This window comes from Scyliorhinus canicula, chromosome 5 (assembly GCF_902713615.1).
Source record: "Scyliorhinus canicula chromosome 5, sScyCan1.1, whole genome shotgun sequence".
Classification (NCBI taxonomy): domain Eukaryota; kingdom Metazoa; phylum Chordata; class Chondrichthyes; order Carcharhiniformes; family Scyliorhinidae; genus Scyliorhinus; species Scyliorhinus canicula.
The window spans coordinates 26,459,772-26,482,663 of NC_052150.1; the positions used below are offsets into that span (position 1 = coordinate 26,459,772).

Consider the following 22,892-nt stretch of genomic DNA (forward strand, 5'->3'; position numbering starts at 1 on the left):
GGTTAAAGAGGTGTGAATTGTCCCAAGCCAGTTCAGTCGGTAGGCCTCTGCAAGTCCAGGCTTGTTGGTGGGGGCCGAATGTAATGCGACATGAATCCCAGATCCCGGTTGAGTCCGCATTCATGCGTGCGCAACTTAGCTATAAGTTTTTGCTCAGCAATTTTGCGTTGTCGCGTCTCCTGAAGGCCTCCTTGTAGAATGCTGACCCGGAGATCAGAGGCTGAATGTCCTTGACTGCTGAAGTGTTCCCCAACTGGAAGGGAACAGTCCTGCCTGTTGATAGTCGCACGATGCCCGTTTATTCGTTGTCGCAGCGTCTGCATGGTCTCGCCAATGTACCACGCTTCGGGACATCCTTTCCTGCAGCGTATGAGGTAGACTACATTGGTCGAGTCGCACGAGTATGCGCCGCGTACCTGGTGGGTGGTGTTTCCACGTGTAATGGTGGTGTCCATGTCGATGATCTGGCATGTCTTGCAGAGATTACCCTGGCAGGGTTTTGTGGTGTTGTGGTTGCTGTTCTGAAGGCTGGGTAATTTGCTGCAAACAATGGTTTGTTTGAGGTTGCGCGGTTGTTTGAAGGCCAGTAGTGGGGGTGTGGGGATGACCTTGGCAAGATGTCCATCCTCGCTGATGATGTGTTGGAGGCTGCGAAGAAGATGTCTGCGAAGAAGCAGCCTCCAACTCATCATCAGCGAGGATGGACATCTTGCCAAGGTCATCCCCACACCCCCACTACTGGCCTTCAAACAACCGCGCAACCTCAAACAAACCATTGTTTGCAGCAAATTACCCAGCCTTCAGAACAGCAACCACAACACCACAAAACCCTGCCAAGGTAATCTCTGCAAGACATGCCAGATCATCGACATGGACACCACCATTACACGTGGAAACACCACCCACCAGGTACGCGGCGCATACTCGTGCGACTCGACCAATGTAGTCTATCTCATACGCTGCAGGAAAGGATGTCCCGAAGCGTGGTACATTGGCGAGACCATGCAGACGCTGCGACAACGAATAAACGGGCATCGTGCGACTATCAACAGGCAGGACTGTTCCCTTCCAGTTGGGGAACACTTCAGCAGTCAAGGACATTCAGCCTCTGATCTCCGGGTCAGCATTCTACAAGGAGGCCTTCAGGAGACGCGACAACGCAAAATTGCTGAGCAAAAACTTATAGCTAAGTTGCGCACGCATGAATGCGGACTCAACCGGGATCTGGGATTCATGTCGCATTACATTCGGCCCCCACCAACAAGCCTGGACTTGCAGAGGCCTACCGACTGAACTGGCTTGGGACAATTCACACCTCTTTAACCTGGAGTTACCTCTCTCTCTGCATCTTTGATGATTTGATTGCCTGCAGGTGCTCGCATTCCGGACATCCCTGACTGTGTCTATATAAACATTTCTGGAACAAGCCTTTCCATTCACCTGAAGAAGGAGCCGTGCTCCGAAAGCTCGTGTTTGAAACAAACCTGTTGGACTTTAACCTGGTGTTGTAAGACTTCTTACTGTGCTCACCCCAGTCCAACGCCGGCATCTCCACATCATAGCTTTAAGAGAGTCATTCAGACTCGAAACGTTAGCCCCCTTCCCTCTCCCTATATTTTGGTTTTTGATTAAAACAGACCAGACGTATAAATTGAACACAAATGTCACCATCTGCTGTGGGATTTGAACCCAGGTCCAGAGCATTACTCGATTACTAGTCTATTGATAATACCACTTTATCACAGCTATTCCCTGGCCTGATGCATAGCTTCACTGACCTCCAATGCACACAGAAACACACGATTTGAGATTAAAATAATCAACTCCAAAGGAAGTTCTATTTTTAAACCACGTCCTGGTGACACACACAATCCAAAAATTAGTTTGCATTAGCAGAAGACAACACCTCAAGAGTTTCAACATCTAATGAAGACCCTCCCCAATTGCTCACCAATTTTAGCCAAACCGGCCACCAATATCCAGACGGCAACCATGTAGGGGTCTTCCACATGTTGCCAATCAAAAGTGACCATCTGGAAACGGCTGGACTTGGAGTTGGTGCCGGTCGGAGTCTCCCCAGTGACCCGAATGGGTTCACCCGTTCCTTCTGCCGAGCAGCCGAGCGATGCAGCCAGAGCCAGCAGCAGCACAAGGGGCCAAAGGCTGCAGCCACCCCCACGCCGCCGCCTATCCCCGGCCATGTCGAGTGCTCAGGCAAGAACCCTCTTAAACTGCTCCATTTATAAAGCCGGCCAATTAAAAGGAGGTGGGGCCTGTGTGTCTCACCTCGGACAGAATTACAGTAACTGCACCTATAATTACACCAAGACTTCGCTCTCTCTCTCTCCTTTGCCAGCTAGCTCAATGAAACCCACCCCTCCTGGTCAGCCGTGTGGCCAGTGTCCTCTCTCTCCTTCAGCTCAAGTTCAAAGTTAAAGGTTTCCTTTGCAGAAAGTCTATTCCAAAAGGCTTGTCCTTGGTGTTCCTAGGCTACCTCTCACTGTAAACTTCATTCCCCTTTCTCCCCCCACAAGAAAAATGTAAACATCTTCCTTCAAGCAATTAGACACTTTGTGACCCCCCCCCCCCCCCCCCCCCCCCCCCCCCCCCCAAGTTTCAGCTGTCAAACATTCAGACCACCAAAAACAGAAAGAAAACACACGTTCAGCTACTTACCCAGCCAGGAAGCGCAGGGCATGTGCCATGGCAGAGAAAGCAACGAGACATTTGAACTCAGACCGACGCCTTTCCCAAACTGTGATATATCAGAATATTCATTTATATCCCAAAGAAAAAGACGCGTACAAACTCCAGCAGAGTTTGCATTAAAGATGCAAGTTGCAAAGGTCACCTTTAAAAGAACAGTTAATAAATGAAGGGCCAATATGATGTAACTTTTAGTTTGCTAACTCGCCTGCAGGATAAGGGCTTCTAGCAACATGGTCATGTTGCAGGCCACGCATTGCTGGGCCGGTGAACACATTGGCTCCCAATAATAGGATTTATTGGCGACTTGTACAGAAATTTTAGAATGCAGTTGGGTACCCAGCCGTCTCAAGTGAAAAAATGTTTTCTTTTAATGTCGTTCATTTGTGGAGTTAACCGTGCATTAGAATAGCTAAATGTGTATAAGTCAACCATTAAATGTGCATTTCAAAAAGCCTGATTGACCCGGGTTTACCAGCATTTTCTGTTTTCAGATTTCCAACATCCGCAGTATTTTGCTTTTACTAAGGTTCAGTGAGGGCCTGCCCTTGGGAGGTAGGCAGGATGTTACAGTTTCAATATTCATACTGTGGTGATATGCATCATTTTAAATACACAAGGGGTTAATGTAGATACACTAGGAGGAGCACCAGAGACATCATGACACAGAGATTCAACCAATAGGTCAGTAAGATAGGACATGACCAATAGGCATTCAAGACACCCAAAGGTGACACTACCACAAGGGGACAACCCATATAAAAGGACAGGGCACACATGCTCTTTCTCTTTCCATAGGCGACACTCAGACAGGGGCAGATCAGGAAGCATCACACCCACCTTAGAGCAGACTGGTTAGTTAGGTTGAGTTACGATAGCTAGATCAGCAGGAGAGTCGAACTCAAGTAGGAGAATTGTTAACTGTTCAATAAATGTGTTAAACCTAAACCTATCTCCAAGTCTGAACCTTCCTTTGTCAGAGTATACATCAAGGAAGCAGCTAATGCTACATGAAGAAGCATAACACAACATGGTACCAGTAGTGGCCTGTTGAATCTCTATAGTTCAACTCAACAAATCCGACTACCAGCAACAGCACCCAGGCAAGATGTTCGAGATTCCGGTTCCGCAGCAGCTCAGGTACCATGGCAATCTCAGTGCAAACTGGCGTGTGCTCAGGCAGAGATTCGAGATCTACCTGGTAGCATCCGACCTAGATGGCATGGCGGATGCAGAGAAAATAAAGCTTCTGCTCACCATTGCAGGTGAAACTGCAGCCAAAATCTTCAAGTACTTCAAAGGGCAAGACAAGAGAGACTTCCAGACAGTCCTGGACAAGTTCAAGAATACTGCGAGGAACACACAAGAGAGAATGGTAAAAAACCTCAGCTCTGGGTCACTGTCCGTGCGGAGTTTGCACATTCTTCTCGAGTCTGCGTGGGTGTCTCACCCACAACCCAAGAAAAATGTGCCGAGTAGGTGAATTGGCCATGTTAAATTGCACCTTAATTGAAAAAAGACTGGGTACTCAAAAAAAGGATAAATATTGCCAGTCATGTAACTAGGTTTTAATCCTGACAAATACATTAAACTCCCTGGATATGAATATTCCATATACAACTTCTTGCTCCCAAAAATGTTTACAACCGCAAACAGAAAAAAAAAGTGTTCGTTTGAAGAGAATGAAGAGTTTATAGCAGTGGTGGGAAACCTACGACCCAGGGGTCACATGCAGCCTATCTGGGTTCAGAGTGTGGCCCACAAGACATTTTGTTGACCGTTGCCCACGTGCAGGGTCGCCACATCTTGTGTAGCTTTTTCTCTACTTGTATAACTGAAGTGACACACAAGTAAAGCTGATTGCGCTGTGCGCATACAGTACGGTGAAAGCAGTGCATCCAAAGTGTAAATAGTTCTTGTTTTTACCATTATACATTTTTTTTTTAATTTAGCGTAGCCAATTCATTTTTTTCAAATTAAAGGGCAATTTTAGCATGGCCAATCCACCTGTCGTGCATATGTTTTGGGTTATGGGGGAGAAACCCACGCAAACAGGGGCAGAATGTTCAAACTCCACGCGGATAGCGACCCAGAGCCAGGATCAAACCTGGGTCCTAGGCGCCATGAGGCAGCAGTACTAACAACTGCGCCACCGTGCTGCCCTTTTACCATTTAAAGTTGACGACAGTTGTATTTACATATAAATGATTAAACATTTTCAAAAGTGGTCGTGAAATATTTGGCTTGCATTAAATATAATTGATCTTATTCATGAAGGTCACGGTTAGTGAACAATGTTGATTTCAATCTTGCAGCCCACTGAGATGGAGGGATTCCCACGTGGTCCACTAGGTTGCCTGTCACTGGTTTATAGTTTGGAAAACATTCTGTAGTTCGGTGTTTATAAAAATTAGTATTTTCTTTTGCTTGTTTTATTTTAGAAACTTACATTTGAGCAACAAGACATGTAATGTCTCTGTTGAGAAATGCAAAACACTTTTTGTTCCCTCCAACAAGCAATTCAGAACCGAAGGTTTAACCCACAGGAGGCCAATCAACCCATTGTCTGTCCTAGTTCCTTACTAGAGCAACCCAAAAAACTCTACATAACTCTGATAGCCTTCCTCACCTTCAAGTAACATTCTCAATTTTATCACCAAAGATGTACAGTGGTTAGCACAGTTGCTTCACAGCGCAAGGGTTCCAGGTTCGATTCCCGGTTTGGGTCACTGTCTGTGCGGAGTCTGCATGTTCTCAGTGTCGGTGTGGGTTTCCTCCGGGTGCTCCAGTTTCCTCCCACAAGTCCCAAAAGGCGTGGTGTTAGGTGAATTGGACATTCTGAATTCTCCGTGTACCCAAACAGGAGCCAGGATGTGGTGACTAGGGGCTTTTCACAGTAACTTCATTGCAGTGTTAATGTAAGCCTACTTGTGACAATAAAGATTATTATTATTATTAATGGCCTTGTCCTCTAGCACTTCCCATGGTGAGACATTTCAGTGCTGCAAGAATCCTTTGTGCAACAAATTCTCGCTCTTCGCTCATGATGGTAAATTGTCAAATTAAACTTTTGCCACAAATTAGAGTTATTAGTTGATCTAAACCGGAGGCCCAGTAAGGGCTAAGGATTCCAGTTAGTAGGAGAGAACTCTGCTTACACAACTGGCTGCAGCAGTCACTACCCAAAAGAAAAGGGCATTGGACATGAGTGCATCACTCAGTCTTCTCATCCACGTCTTCAGATGCCTACTAAGAATACCAGACCTAGTTGTGCCAGAAAATTACAGTACTCCAGGCCAGTTGTATTATTGGGACAGCAAAATAAATATTTGATCTCCATATTTGCACTTTAGAACACATCGTACAACAAAAGGGCACACTTACAACATGTAGAATTCATTATGCAGTTTGCACTCTGGGTCGTTAATCATTTCAAAACAACATTTTAGCAGAGCTAACATAAAGTAGAGATTGCACTCGTCATTAAATATTGTTGTTGCAATTATCGTGCATTTAAGTTATCTCGTGAAGCTTCATGGGTAGGCAACATAGAAAACGGGCAATGTGCCATCAAAGCAAAGATTACAAGAGAGCTTGGCTGGAGAGATTAGTGCTGAGGAGCTTCTAAGATGCAAACCGAGCACAACCAGGTGGCGAGATGTAGGACTCAATGACTGAACCAAGCAGTGGAAGGGGGGACGGGGTGAAATATACAGAAGAACAGAATTTAGCCAGCAAAGGTAGAGGGGAAGCCAGAGGCTAAAGGCTTCATTTGTAAATTTTTGAAAGAAGGCATGATTTTAAACCTTTTCATCTTGCACTCAAATCAGGACAATCGCAAGAACACAATGCAAGAGGAAGCACCAACTTCATATTGTACAACGAGAGAGGTGATTGGTTGGCAGGTTCACCAATTGAGAGAGGCATTGCCATGGAGAATGCACCTGTTGATGCCAAGCAGTTTGAATTTTAAATCAGGCAGCATGACTCCGATTGGTCACAGCAACGCCCTGAGGATTGAACCAGCGAATGGCTGTCACATTTTGCTTGTTTCGCTGAAACAGGCACAATGTGTGTGCACGTTCTTTATGTCTGCAAAGAACAAGGTCCTGTGTATTAATATATATGTAGCTTGCAGTACTTGCAACTGCACCACACTGCAGACCCAACTGCCAATTTTAAATTGGTTAACAGCACAAAGATTATAGCATACGGAGGATTATTTAGCAAATATTGTCCAATCTAATGTTACACACTTTTAGTTTTGTAAGCATGGCCTGATTGCAAACATTAGAAAGGACATGCTGTTTGATATGACCCACCAGTCTTCAAGATATACAACCTACATACCTAGCATCCCCGACACGGAAATTGTCTATACCACATTACTTGTTTGAGAGATTTGTTTGCTCGACAGCAGCATCCTGGTTAGTGGTGAATACTATTCATGTTGCTACTACATTGGACCAGTAGCATAAAGAGCTACCTTCTGTTGCTCATTTTTGTGAATTGGAAGTAGACTGGACACTTATGATATGTAGGTTTATAACAATCTGATCATGGTAGCCATTATCCTGCACAATGTCTTTGATGCACCCTATTTCAGCATCAAGCTAAATTAATCAAGCAGAAATCATTCCCATGACAATGCCTCTACCATTCAATCAGAATCCTCTTCTCTTACAATAAAAAGTTGTTTTGCCTGACATGGGTATTCTTGTGATTGTCCTGAGAAACATGGCACAGGGAGGCCAGAGAATCTTGCCCACTGAAAGGAGATTCCGTATTAACATTCAAGAGAATTCAATTAATACGTGAACATAGAACATAACAGCGCAGTACAGGCCCTTCGGCCCTCGATGTTGCGCCGTCCTGTGAAACCCCTCTAAAATCCCTCTACCCTATTCCCTTATCGTCCATATGCCTATCCAATGACCATTTGAATGCGTTTAGTGCTGGCGAGTCCACTACTGTTGCAGGCAGGGCATTCCAAGCCCTTACTACTCTCTGAGTAAAGAACCTATCTCTGACATCTGTCCTATATCTATCTCCCCTCAATTTAAAGCTATGTCCCCTCGTGCTGGACATACCATCCGAGGAAAAAGGCTCTCAATGTCCACCCTATCTAATCCTCTGATCATCTTGTATGCCTCAATTAAGTCACCTCTTAACCTTCTTCTCTCTAACGAAAACAGCCTCAAGTCCATCAGCCTCTCCTCATATGACCTTCCCTCCATATCAGGCAACATCCTTGTAAATCTCCTCTGTATCCTTTCCAATGCTTCTACATCCTTCCTATAATGTGGCGACCAGAACTGCACGCAATACTCCAAATGCGGCCGCACCAGAGTTTTGTACAACTGCAACATGACCTCATGGCTCCGAAACTCAATTCCTCTACCAATAAAAGCTAACACACCGTACGCCTTCTTAACAACCCTCTCAACCTGGGTGGCAACGTTCAGGGATCTATGGACATGGACACCGAGATCTCTCTGCTCGTCCACACTACCAAGAATCTTACCATTAGCCCAGTAGTCTGTCTTCCTGTTATTCCTTCCAAAATGAATCACCTCACACTTTTCTGCATTAAACTCCATTGAATGGTAGAGGCATTGTCATGGGAATGATTTCTGTCAGCCCAGCTCTGCAGCTTATCTATGTCCCTCTGTAACTTGTAACATCCTTCTGCACTGTCCACAACTCCACCGACTGAAAGGGAAAACGACAAGGCAATGGAGAAAAAGAGCAAGGGAGTGGTCTGGTTTTGGTAAATTTACCACGAGTAAGGGGCTGGTTTAGCACACTGGGCTAAATCGCTGGCTTTTAAAGCAGACCAAGGCAGGCCAGCATTTGGTTCAATTCCCGTACCAGCCTGCCCAAACAGGCGCTGGAATGTGGCGACTGGGGGCTTTTCACAGTAACTTCATTGAAGCCTACTTGTGACAATAAGCAATTTTCATTTCATTTAATTTCAGAAAGGGTTGTACAGGTGGCCATTTACTATGGTACATCGGTGCGATTTTAAAAACTAGTCACAAGAGCTTTACAGCACTGAAATAGGCCCTCATGTCTGCACCTGCCATCAAGCACCTACCTATGCTCATTCCATTTTCCAGCACTTGCTCCATAGCCTTATACGCTGACATTTCAACTGCTCATCTAACTGCTTTGGTTGTGATGGTTCCCGCCTGATCCATCCCTTCAGGCAGTGAGTTCCAGGTTCCCACCCCCCTCTGGCCAAAATAAAACTTCCCTCCAAACCCCTCACAATTTCCTGTCTCTGACCTAATGACGCCTTGTTATTGACCCCAAGAGGAAAGTTTTCTTCTTATCGACCCCATGTTCCTCAATTAGCTTTCCCCATCAGCCTCCTCTGCTCCAAGGAGAACAACTTCAGCCTAACCAGCCTCTCCATAGCCGAAATGCTCCAGTCCAGAAAGTGTCCTGGTGAATCCCCTCTGCAGCCTGTCTGGTGCATTCCCTTGCCTTGTTAGTTCTCCTAAAAATGTAGCACCGCACACTTTTCAGGGTTAAATTCCATTTGCCACTGTTCTGCCCATCCGATTCTAGGCATGGATCAAAGCTTAGGCAGCACAGGGGCTGACCTGCTGGAGGCAGAAGCAAGCCATCTGTGTAAGATGGAGAGAAAACGGAGACAAAAGGGAGTGTGAACTCAATGATGATTGAATTTGTCACGTGTACCGAAGTACAGTGAGAAGTATTTTTCTGCGGCCGAGGAAAGCACACAGTACGTACATAATAGACAAAAAGAATAATCAGAGAACACTGGCTTTTCACAGTAACTTCATTTGAAGCCTACTCGTAACAATAAATGATTTTCATTTCATTTCATTGACAAACGGTACATCGACAAACAGTGATTGATTACAGTGTGGAACAAGGGACAAAGCAAATCCATGAGCAAGTGCAGCATAGGGCTTCGTGAATAGTGTTCTTACAGGGAACAGATCAGTCCGAGGGGGAGTCGTTGAGGAGTCTACTCCCAAGTCGTGGTCATTAATATAGATCGAGAAAAGGGATGGTCCCAAGACTGAACCCTGGGGAAATCCACTCTATTTCAGTCTGGAAAAACAATGGTTCACCACTACAGTTTCCTGTTACTTAGTCAATTTAGGATTCATGCGACCATAGTGTCAGCCTCCGTGTGAAAATCCCCTTTTGTTCCCCAATCATCCACTCCTCCTTTTACTACCTCCATTTTATATTTATATGCCTATGGAAGAACTTTGGATCCCTTTCATGTTGACCGTCAGTCTCTTCTCATGCTCTTAGCTTTGCTGCTTTTTTCCCCCACTTCCAACTCAGAACTTTCTATATTCAGCCTGGTTCTTGATGTATTATCAACGTGACATCCGTAATGTCTGCCCCTCCTCTGCTTCATCTTGCTCTCTCCTCATCCGGGGATGTATGGCTAGATTGGTCCTTCCTTTCCCTCTTGTGGGATTGTATACATACTCCCTGCTCTTTAAAGACAACCCATTGCTCAATTAGTTTTTCTCCGTCGATATTCGATTCTAAGTTACATGGGCCAGATCTATTCGGACCCCATTGAAATTGGCTTTCCTGCCGAAGGTAGCTAGGTCCATGCCGCTTTCACTGATCCCCCTAGGCAGTTGGGGGCGCGGTGAAGGTGTTGTCATTTATGAAGGAGATGGGGGTGGGGGGGGGGGTGAACCTGTGGAGGTTTCTGCATCCGCGGGAGGGGGAGTATTTGTTCTTTTCACCAGCACACAATGTGTATTCGAGGATAGATTTTCTGGCTACGGGAAAGACACTGTTGGCAGGGGTGAGGAAGGCAGAATATTCTGCGATTGTTATCTCGGACCATACTCCGCAGTGGGTGGATGTGGTCCTAGAGAAGGGGTCGGCACAGAGGCACCTGTAGACTGGATGCGAGGTTGTTGGCAGATCCAAAAATTTGCACCGAAGGGGACGCGCAATTGAGGTTGGACTACATAGGGTTTAATAGGAATGGAGAGGTGTCACCATCGATAGTGTGGGAAGCATTGAAAGCAGCAGTGAAGGGTGAGGTACTCTCGTTCAAGGCTCAGGTGGGTAGGGAGGCAAGAAAGGAGCGGCATCAGTTGGTAGAGGAAATTTTGGCAGTGGATGGAAGGATCCAGGGCGCGATTCTCCGCAAATGCGGCGAGTCGTAAAGGCTGCCGTGAAACTGGCCGTGTTTCACGGCAGCCTCCACGCCCCCTCCCAGGACCCGATTCTCCCCCCCGGGCGGGGCTAGCAGCGCGGCCCGTGAAGCACGGCATCGCGGGCTTAGCGACCGTCGCTAAGTCCGCGCGCCAAGCGTCACGGCGGCTGACACGCACGATGGCGTCATCACACAGACGCGTCAAACCTGTTCATGCGCAGGCCGTCATGCCCCTCAGCCGCCCCGCGGACTGATCCTGCGGGGCGGAGGAAGAACAAATAGTGCGCGGGTATCGGACCCGCTGCCCGCGATCGGTGCCCACCGATCGCAGGCCAATGCCACCCTAGGCACGGCCGTGCCAATCGGTGCCATGGTTGTCCGGGACGGCACTTTGCGGTTGTTTTCACGAATGGTGAGAGCAGGTGTGATTGCGTTTGTGAAAACAGCCATAAAGGCCTGGGAACTCGGCCCATCGGCCTGGGGAGAATCGCTGTTCGCCGTAAAAAACAGCGAGCAGCGATTTGTGTCGTGGGGCAGCCGTGGGGGGGTGGGGGGAAGAGAATAGCGGGAGGGCGGGGAAAATTGTCGCGAAGGCCCTCCCGCTATTCTCCGACCCGTCGTGGGCAGTGGAGAATCGCGCCCCCAATTCCTGATCTTTGGGTAAGGAGGAAGGGGCTGCAGGCCAGATTTGACCTTCTGTCCACAGGAAAGGCGATTCAGCAATTAAGGCATGTAAAAGAGGGTTGTATGAACGGGCACCGCTAGTTGGCGGGCCAGCTCCGCCGGCAGTGAGAGAGATTGTTAGGGTCTGGAACAGGACGGTTGGTGGTAGCGACGCCGGAGTAGATGATTGAAGAGTTTGATAAGAAACTGAATAAGCCGGAGTTAGACACAAGGGTTTTTTTAGGGCAGTTGAGGTCCCGAGGTGTGAGGAGGAGGAGAGGACAGGGTTGGAGGAGGAAGCGTGGGCAGAGATAGGGAAAATGTAGACAGGCAAGGCACACCAGATGGCTTCCCAATGGAGTTTAAGTAGTTTCTGGATAATATAATACATTAAAATATAATCTTTATTAGTGTCACAAGTAGGCTTACATTAACATTGCAATGAAGTTACTGTCAAAATTCCCTAGTCGCGGGCAGCACGGTGGCAAAGTGGCTGGCATTGGGTTTTTTTTAAATATAAATTTAGAGTACCCAATTATTTTTTTCTCCAATTAAGGAGCAATTTAGCAGGGCCAATCCACCTGACCTGCACGTCTTTGGGTTGTGGGGGTGAAACCCACGCAGACATGGGGAGAATGTTCAAACTCCACACAGACAGTGACCCAGGGCCAGGTTCGAACCCAGGTCCAGCGCTCAGTCCCAGTGCTAACCACTGCATCACATGCCAGCCATGGCTAGCATTGTTGCCTCAGAGTCGAGGACCCAGGTTCGATCCCAGCCCCAGGTCACTGTCCATGTGAGTTTGTGCATTCTCCCTGTATCTACGTGGGTCTCACCCATACAACCCAAAGATCTGCAGGGTAGATGGATTGGCCATGCTAAATTGCCCCTTAATTGGTAAACAAAAGTAATTGGGTACTCTAAATTTATTTATTTAATTCATTTTAAATCCCCCAGACACCACATTCCGGAGCCTGTCAGGGTACACTTGAGGGAGAATTCAGAATGTCCAATTAATCTAACAAGCACAACTTTCGGGACTTATGGGAGGAAACCGGAGCACCCAGAGGAACCCCACGTAGACACGGAGAATGTGCAGACTCCACACAGACAGTGACCCAAGCCTGGGTCCCTGGTGCTGTGAAGCAAAATGCTAACCACTGTGCCACCATGCCAGTTGATGCCGCTGCCAATGTTAGCGCACGGGGTAGCGAAGGGGTACTGACAAAGACGATGGGACAGGCATCCATTTCTCTGCTGCTGAAAAAGGATAAGGACTCAGCAGAGAATGTGGATCGTACAGGCCAATGTTGTTATTGAATGTGGATGACAAGATTCTGGCAAAGGTGTTGGCAGGTTGGAGGGGTGCCTACTAAAGATGATTGGAAAAGAGCAGATGAGGTTCGTGAAGGGTGGACAGTTGTCTAATATGCAGTGCCGGTTGCATGTGATGCTTTCTCTGGAAGAAGGGAAGGAATTGTGGTGCTCTGGATGCAGAGATGCAGAGAAGGTATTTGATCGTGTGGAGTGGAGCTATTTGTTTGCAGTGTTGGAAAGGTTTTTTAAAAAATAGTTTGGACTTTGGCCCCAATTTTAAGGCTCTACTCATTTTGCACTCTGCAACGTACCTACAAACCAGGACAGCTACATTTTAGAGGGAATGGATAGACCTTGCAGTGCATTCACAGGGTAAAAGTTTGGAAAAGGAATATCAGCACAGGTCACAACACATGGACATTGATACTCCGAGTGCAAATTGTCACCATATAATGGGCAAGCAAGGCTTTCATCCTTACAAAAGGCAATCTAGAAAAGAGAAAACAATCTGGCTCAAGCCTCAGTTTATTACCCATCATGACCCCGCACATCCTCCATCTATCCAGGTTGTCAAATCAAATTAATGTGATGACTTGCATGTGATAGAATAGAACATCACAGTAACCATGTTCAGTCCTTCATTTGTGGGGAATTAGTTCACGAATGCTAGACAGTAGCAATGGGGCAAGAAATATAACCCATGATTAGAGAAAGAGGGATATTAAAATTACACGGGTCCATATAACAGATTACCACATGAAGAGCAAATAGAAAGTTCGCTTAATCCAAAACAACCATAGGAGGTGTGGTTGAGAGTCATTGGTACTCAACCATTACCCACTCAAATACCACCTAGGTCAGGAACTAACATGGAGGAACAGCAGCCATTAACATTGCAAGTGTTTTTTTCAAAAAAAATTACAAAAAAGGAGAGTTAAAGCAACCCATGAGATCAAAGTGAATGGTCCAGAATTCATTTTGCAGATGACAAGTCTCCAAATTATATTTTATGTCTACAGAAGAGAATTTCTACAGAACAAAAACAGGCCACCAGCCCATGGGGTCTGCACCAATCCTCTGAAAGGGCACCCTCCCTCGGCCCACTCCCCCACCCTATCCCTGTAGCCCCACTTAACCCATACATCCTTGGACACGAGGGCCAATTTATCACGGCCAATCCACCTCACCTGCACATCCTTCGACTGTGGGAGAAAACCGGAGCACCCGAAAGAAAACCCACGCAGACACGGGGAGAACGTGCAAGTTCCACACAGGCAGACAGTCAGCCCAAGAATTGAACCTAGGTCCCTGGCACCGAGGCAGCAGTGCTAACCACTGTGCCACCCTAAAATAAATATGTATTTAATAAAGGATTCACGTAACAACAGGTAACATTCGAGATGGTTCGATTATTACCCAGGTCCCCAACAACAAACCAGAAAACAGTAAAGTCTTTGCCCCGGAACTGTCTCGAACCACTAACCTTTTAGTTAACCGCTGAACATGCTGACCAATTGCACCAGAGACGTACATTTTCTTTTTTTTTATATAAATCAAAAGATCATTAAAAGGTTAAGTAGTGATTTAATTATCACGCAATCGTATCCCCTTAGCAATAACAAGCATGGATTTAAAGGTCTGGGGATTATAAAGGGAATGAAAGACTGAAGTTGGTGGTTGAACATGGAGAAAAAAAATGTTATGAGCCTTCACTTTAATAATAGAAAAAAGGCAAGAAAGGAAAATAATATATCAACCAGCATGTCCGATATGAGACACACACACACACACTGTGTTTGTTTAGGGAGCAAGAAGGAGGAGGGCAACAATAATTTTAACAACACCAGCTTTTTTATGAAGCTGACCACCTCACGCACACTAGAATATATAAAAGTATGATAAATCTCACCAGGTACACTCAGATAATCAGAGCTGATCTTATCATTTTACAGATGCCAATAGATCGATATATTTGCAGCATTGCCTGTTTTTATTGCGACTTCCAGCTGCTTCAAAAATAAATGCTCGTACAGTGTAAAAGTCAAGTGATTTAAAGCACTATAGTGTATTGCAAAATCAGTTAGATTTTAAAACCAGATCATAAAAATTGCATTTGTAAGCAAGGACATGCTAAAGTAGCACATAAAGTGTTACACAATTGAACAAGAACATGGTACCTCAGCTGTACCTTAGTAACAGTCAAAATATCAGGATAATTCCCTTGCTCTTTTCATAAATCCATGGGATCCCTCAAAGGGAAAAACATGGTTTATCATTTCATATCCAAGAGCGCACATCCGACAGTACAGCGCTCCCTCCTTGGGTTCGGTGCTGAAGCCTTTGGACTAGAGCCCAAAACATTCGGATTCATGACCAAAGAGAGAGTGAGCCAAAGATTTCTAATTAGGAAGACACCTGGCCAAAAAGTGATGATGTGGAGATTCACCTGAGGAAGGAGCAGTGCTCCAAAAGCTCGTGTTCGAAACAAACCTGTTGGATTTTAACCTGGTGTTGTAAGACTTCTTACTGGGCCAAAAAGTGGTTAGTGCCAGATTTCACTTGGTTTGAATCAGAGGTAAAAAGAGAGTCAGAACAAAGGAAAGTATTTCATTGTCTAGTTGTACAATCACCTGTTAGATAAGGAACCAAAAAAATAAATAAAATACCTCCCAACTTGAAATAAAATGGAACTGTGCTCACTATCCTCATCCGAAGTACATCAAGCGACAGGAAGCACCCAAAATACAGTAGCCTTAGTCCGACAATATTAGTGATTATGTGCGAGGAAGTATCTTGTTCATAGTTACAATATAGCCCTACCCTACCAGGTTTTACTGTCCAATGTTTTAAAATACAGACCTAGATCATCTTAAATGCAATCATAAAATGGATTAATATTCTGTTGCGATGTAATAAAGTTTAAAGACTAGGAAAATTATATTTTTAGACCAAGAAACACTGCAAACACAGCTCATTTATTCTCTTGGGAATATTTTACAGCACCATGATTGCAACCAAGAATCACAGTGCATTTGGACGAAGTGTACTCTAAAACCCAATTAAAAAGAACTATCCCAGTAAACGGTGGCACAGGACTTGGGTTCAATTCCAGCCTCGGGCAATTGTCTGTGTACTCTAAAACCCAATTTAAAAAAGAGCTATCCCAGTATACGGTGGCACAGAACTTGGGTTCAATTCCGGCCTCGGGCGATTGTCTGTGTGGAATTTACATTTTCTCCTAATGTCTGAGTAGGTTTCCTCTGGGTTATGGGGATAGGGTGATGTGTGGGCCTAACTAGGGTGCCCTTTCCAAGGGCCAGTACAGACATGCTGGGCTGAATAGCCTTCTTCTGCACTGTAAATCCTATGATTCTACAACCAGGGGATATTCCAAGTGTGGTCAAGTTGCCTAAAAAATATGAACACTTTTCTCCTACATTATCCTCCCCACCCCCCTTAAATTCTCCTTCATTCGCTCTCTCTTTCTCTCTCCACCCCCACCCCCCCCCCCCCCCCCCCCCTCTTCCAAATCATGCTTATGTCATGGCAAGAGTGTGATTCGGGACCCCTGCAATGTGACACATAATGGGGTATCATTCAAAATGAGAGAGAGAGAGAGAGAGAGAGAGAGACAGAGAGAAAGAGAGAGAGAGACAGAGAGAGAGAAAGAGAGAGAGAGAGAGACACAAACATGTACAGAGAGAGAGAGAGAGAGAGACAGAGAGACAGAGAGACAGAGAAAGAGAGACACAAAGAGAGAGACTGTGATGCAGCGGTTAGCATTGTTGCCTCATGGCACCAAGGACTCAGGTTCAATCCCGGCCCCGGGTCGCCGTCCGTGTGGAGTTTGAACATGCTCCCTATGTCGGAGTGGGTCTCACTCCCACAACCTAAAAGATGTGCAGGGTAATCGAGAGAAAAAAGAAGAATTGGGTACTCTAAATTTTTTTTTTTTTAAATGACAGAATGCAACAAGGTCTCTTGCTTCAAAATAACAGCATACCTATGAACTGTACAATCTACCTTTCATATCAACTGTACAATCTAATCTTATTGTTTTATCATTCCTTAATTGGAATCAGGCAATCCCAATCTTATCTTGCATTTCAATACTAAATGCAAAACCACATTCAACCGAATACAATGGGAGAGATAACAAATATCAAAACGCTAGTTTCGTAATATAGCTGCAACAAGTTATTTGGCATGTTTGAAAACCAACTTTTGGTCTTAAGGCATGGACTAACATTTAATGACACATTATACTAGCCAATAAACTTGGTACAATTATAAATATTGCTCCACAACTTGTTTGTTTGGAGTCAAAAGAAAAGTCATCCAGATTACAGATAACACTTGCAGTGTAGTAACCTTAAAAAATAACTGCTTGTGAAAGAATGACAAAGCACTAATGTGGATATTGAGGCCGGATCAGCATTGCGATGCTACAGTTTGCCTCAGTATCTATTCTAGGAGGAAGAATAAGTTGTTACTCGGAAGGTGCAAGCCCTGGTGGTTGTGGTATTATCATAACTATCAGCAGTACAAGGGTTAATGTAGTGGTGTCGAGAGTAGCCACTGGAGGGAGCTGCAGATACAACAATATAAAAGGCAGTGATGCTAGACCTTAGGGGAGGCATGCATGCAGAAGATAGCTAGTGAAGGTCATAAGAGCAGATACTGGGAGCCAGGTTAGATTATAGTTTATACCAGTAGTGAGATTAGCAGTAGATGAGTAGTTAGTTAGAGGTTATTGATCAATTGTGCATTCTTAAGGGCGAAGTGTCGAATCCCAGTACATTAGTGTAAATTAAATCATAGCTTTGTTTAAGTTAAAAGCTATTCGGTGGTCTTTGTGAACACTACGCCAACCATCCTGAAACAAGCAACACAAAGAACACCATAGTGGTGTAAAGCAACAAAAAGGATCTTGCGAACTCAAATCCACCAATCACTAGAAGTTGCATCACAAGTTATCAAGGCCACTCCCCCTCCCCCAAAATCAAACTACTTTTTTTTTTAAATAGAGAGAAAGAGAGAGAAAAGTAGGAAGTTGTGCTAAATTGGTATCAAGACTTACTGACTGCCGGTTTGGTCATTATGTTGCAAAATAATCTAGAGGCATCAGAGAGGGTGCAGAGAAGGTTTATAAGTAGGATACCAGAAATGAGTGGAGGAGGGTCAGGAAAGAATCGACTGCCTGGCTCTCTTTTTCTTGAAGAAAGCAAGCCGAAAAAATAGTTCTTTTTTTTTAAAAATAATCATGAAAAGTTTTCATAGAGTGGATGCAGAGGATATTGTTTCCACTTGTGGGAAAGAGCATTACTAGAGACAATAATTCCCTCCAGGATTTCTGCCGAATATGAAAATATTCATCCAAGAATGGCGAGAATATGGATCTCAATAGCACACGGAGTGGTGGAATAGTACAGATGCATTTAAGAAGAGATTAGACAAGCATATATATGTGGAAGAAGGGAACAGAGTTATGTTGGGAGATTTAGATGAAGAGGCTTGAATGGAGTGTAAATATCAGCATTGTTATAGGAGTGGGGTTTTCAGAACCCCAAAATGTATCACGGAATTCAACCAACGTCTCTCTTTAATGTATTGTTGCTTTTGAAGCACACGGCTTGGTCTCCAGGTGTGGTATTACAATTATGGACACGTGGGTTTTAAAACACAACGTTTATTCCACGAATTCAACTTAAACTTTTTAAATAAACATTGGATCCCTTAACACCCCTTACTTCAAAGATAACCCCGAAAATAATACAACACTAAATAATCCCTCAAAATGTTCCTTCAAACCTCCAAAAGACTCAACACCATTAAACAGAAACACATCAGGTTAAGGATATTACTCTTATGAGTTTAAATCACCCCAAATGATTCAGAGATAGTCTTTCCTGGCAGAGATCACAGCAGATCCTGGCAGAGATTACTGCAAATACAGACACACCCAAGCTCTTTTTTCTTCATGCAGCTCTCAGCAAACCAGCCAGGCACTTTTCAGCTGCTCTCTCAAACTGAAACTAAAAGCAAAAGTGAGCTCAACTCAGCTACCCCGACCCTCAAGACATCACTTCAGTAATATGAGCTGCTCCATTTCTTAAAAGGTACATTGCTTAAACATCCATTTCTTAAAGGTAGTCTCACGTGACAGCATGGATTAGTAAGGGTGAACAGACTGTTGGTGTCATGCATCCTATGTAATCCTGCATAATCTGTGGCCCAGTGCAGGGAATAGCTCACTGCCCTAACTGCACCATCTTTAATACAAAAGGTACTTAAATACCCTACAAATTAAGATAGTCAATTTGATTGGCTCTTCATCTGCTATCTAAATGTTCATTCCTTCCACCAGAAGAAAACTAAATAATGTACTCACTAGCATTGGCAGCAGTCGTAACATGTGACCCCCATGTGTATGAGTGTTGGGCAACAAGAACTAGGATGGGGCTGGAAATCAATCTCTGAACAAAAGCACAAGTGCTCATTTTAAACAAAAATCAGATATAGGACATGGGCATCGCTGGCGAGGTCAGCATTTTGCCCATTCCTAATGACCCCCGAGAAAGTGGCAGTGAGCTGCCTTCCTGAACTGCTGCAGTCCATGTGTTGTAGGTACGCCCACCATAGAATCTCAACAGTGCCAGAGGAGGCCATTTAGCCCATCGAGTCGGTACCAACCCTGTGAAAGAGCATTACACAGAGGCTTACTCCCCCACCCTATCCCTACCTAACCTACACGTCTTTGGACTGTGGGAGGAAACCCACCTGGGCAGGGGAGGAACTTGACAATCACCCCAGACCGGAATTGAACCCAGCTCCCTAGCACTGCGAGGAAGAAGTGCTAACCATCATGCTGCCCTCTGCCCCACAGTGCTGTTAGGGAGAGAGTTTATGGAATCTGACCCAGTGACAGCAAAGGAACGACGATATCTCCAAGTCAGGATGGTGAGTGACTTGGGAGGGGAACATCCAGGTGGTGGGAACCCCATGTATCTGCTGCCCTTGTGTTCTAGATGGTGGAAGTCAGGGTTTGGAAGGTGCTGCCTCATGAGCCCTTGATCGAGTTCCAAGCAGTGCATCTTAAAGATGGTCCACACACCTGCCAATGTTCGGTGGTGGAAGAAGTGAAAGTTTGTCAAAGGAGTAGCAATCATACCATCTTTGTCCGGGATGGTGTTAAGTCTCTTGACTGTTGTTGGAGCTGCACTCAACCAGGCAAGGTGAGAGTATTCCATTACACTGATGTGCGCCTCGTAGATGATGGACAAGCTTTGGGGAGTCAAGAGGCAAGTTAATCGCCTCAGCATTCCAAGCCTCTGACCTGCTCTTGTGGCCAAAGAACCCGTGGCTATTCCAGCACAGTTTCTGGTCATTGGTAACCCCGAGGATATTCATAACAGATGGGCAGGTTGCCCCAAAAAGGAGGGGGGGGGGGGGGGGTGCTTTGTCCCGGATAGCATTGCAGATTCTCACTGACCAGTGAAAATCCAGGGGTGATGGTGTAGATCACCTAATTGTATTCACACAAGCACAAAATAAGATCTCACATCTGTGGTGTTCTTTGTGTTCCTTATTTCAGGATGGTTGACGTAGTGTTCACAAAGACCACAAAATAGCTTGAACTTAAACAAAGCTATGAATTTATTTACACTACTAATTTGGATTCGACACGTACTCCTAAAGAATGTACAGCTAATTTTAATACAGATATAACTATGAACAGCTCTCACACTATTTGTACTTCTGACTTATATACTTTTAACTGTAGCTCCCTCTAGTGGCTACTTCATTAACTCTTACAGTTATGATAATACCTGAATAGCCAGAATACAAAATAGTTCCAGGTCCACAGAGAACAGAATTTGGAGGAGGTAACATCCCAAGTGGACTGTGGAAATATGTACCCAACATAACATTGCCTAGACTTCCGAGGCCTCAAGAAATCAAAGATGCAAGGAGCCAGAATTGGAGGAGTGCAGAGTTCTGAGCAGGTGGAGGGTAATTGGGAGGGATTTGAACAGCAGGATGAGAATTTGGGGTTTATGAACCCAGAGCAAATGTGGGGCAATGAATACGGGAGCGATGGGTGAACAGGACTCATGAGAGTTGGGATACTAGTAGAATTTTGGATGAACTGAAAGAGGAAGACTGGAGGTGTCAGAAACCCATACCTCAAAACATCTGAAAGGAGAGAGGAGTCATGCAGACTTGAAATGCTAATGTTTCTGTCCACAGGTTCTCCAGCATTTTCTGTTTTCACGTCAACAGGTCCAAATAGCGGAAAGAAAGAAAACCCAAGGCAAAAGGGTGCATAGGATGCAGAAATAAACAGGTCAACAAGTCACAGTCACGTTCAAACTCGACGATGCTTTGGTCAGTGTCTGGTGTTGGTCATCATAACACAAGGGGGGGGGGGGGGTTGCTTAAAAGCAAAGCTACAAGGTTTACTCCCATTGTACTAAATAGGAGGAACGTGGGGTTAAACTGGAGCTTTCCAGCCTAGGTGGTGTAATCCTGAGATAATTCGTTATTTACAGCACAGACAGATCTATTTGGCCCATTTTGTCTGCACCATATGTGGACAGGGTGGAAAGAAAATCCGGAATATTTGGTACCAAGAGTGCAATTTGGACAAAGGAGCAGAAATAAAATAATAAATAGTCAGTAAATTCAAACACGAGAAAGTCTTGGGTCGTGATTTAGCATCTGCGTTAAACGTGGGTGCAAATCCCATAACGGATGCTGAAACTTTGAGGCCACAAACTGGATTTCCACCAGTGAGATTTCAGATTCCAATGTTCCCTACCCCCACTCTCAGAAGACACATTCAGCTTCATGGCCGGGATGGGCACGAGCTTGATTTGTATACATTATAATATTAGCAGCTAGACACCACAACTTCCGCCATCATCCCACCTGCCTGACGACCACTGAAGTATGTCATGGTGATGATGATGCTGGGGGCGCATAGACATGTCTAGCCCCTGGACGGTGAGGGGCATGCCCAGGCGGTCCCAGGTGCAGGCCCTCTGGGGAGCTCCATAGGGGGAGTGGTGGGAATGGCAGGGAGAATGTCCCGGTGCCTGGGGGGGGGGGGGGTCAGGGGTATTTTTCTTTTGCTCATATCAGGTCACCCTTTATAGATGATGCCCCAATCTCGGTGGAGCCAGCCTTGCCCCAAGAGTGATGCCGCAAACTGGCATGGAGTGTCAGAGAACCTGGAGGGAAAACCAGCTGTGCAGCTGGAGAGCTATGTGCCGGTTTCACACTGAAGTTCTGACAAAATTGTGGGCCGACTGCACCCCTGGAGTTATTTAATAAATAATTGCCCTGTGGTAGGGTGGGAGACAAATGTGCCAATCATTCTTACCAAACAAAGGGAGATGGCCTTCCTAACAGGTAATTACTTGTGATATTTGGACTTTGGTCATTATTGATCGAGTGTAATATTTTCCATTGATCTACTATTAGATTCTTAATTCTAAAATCCAAGATTGGATTGAAGTGGGAACAATATATAATTAAAACCATTCAATAATAGGGTAGCAGAGTGCAAACATTTTACTGCAAGGTAGTACAATCACTTGCAAGTTAACAGCTAATCTCAGGTCTTGAGATTCATTATGGTTATTTGATTACTGCACTTCCTAATCAACCTCTAGTATATTTAAGTAAATTATTATTTGATTACTGCCCTTCCTAATCAATCAACCTCCAGTTTATTAAAGTAAATTATTAAACATGTCAGGAAGCCAAACTGCACAACAATGCACAAGGCTTGGAAGTCTTATAGTGAGTGACTCCCCCGATTTTTCAAGAACTTCTTCGCCCAATGTGCAAATAATGTGATGGAATCCTCTCCATTTGTGTGGCTGAGTGCTGCTCCAGTCAAGAAATTTGATATCACCCAGGGCAAAGCAGTCCACTTCATTGGCACTCCTTCCACAACATTAAACATGCTCTTCCTCCACCATCAGCACACCGTGGCTGTAGTCGGGTCCGTACTATCTTTAAGATGTTC

The 22,892-nt window shown here is 45.1% G+C and overlaps 1 protein-coding gene across 3 annotated transcripts in view; it reads right to left on the reverse strand.

Moving 5' to 3' along the window:
• LOC119965858 (sodium/hydrogen exchanger 3) overlaps positions 1–22,892 on the reverse strand; it is a 141,964-nt gene that overhangs the window by 87,455 nt on the left and 31,617 nt on the right. The window contains exon 1 of one of the 3 annotated variants that reach the window (XM_038796785.1): positions 1,952–2,146. The exons of the other annotated variants lie outside the window; for them this stretch is intronic. Within the exon in view, the coding sequence (XP_038652713.1) occupies positions 1,952–2,033 (82 nt within the window). The 5' untranslated portion in view covers positions 2,034–2,146. Of the gene's footprint in view, positions 1–1,951; positions 2,147–22,892 lie in introns of those variants that run through there. 3 annotated transcript variants of the gene reach the window in all.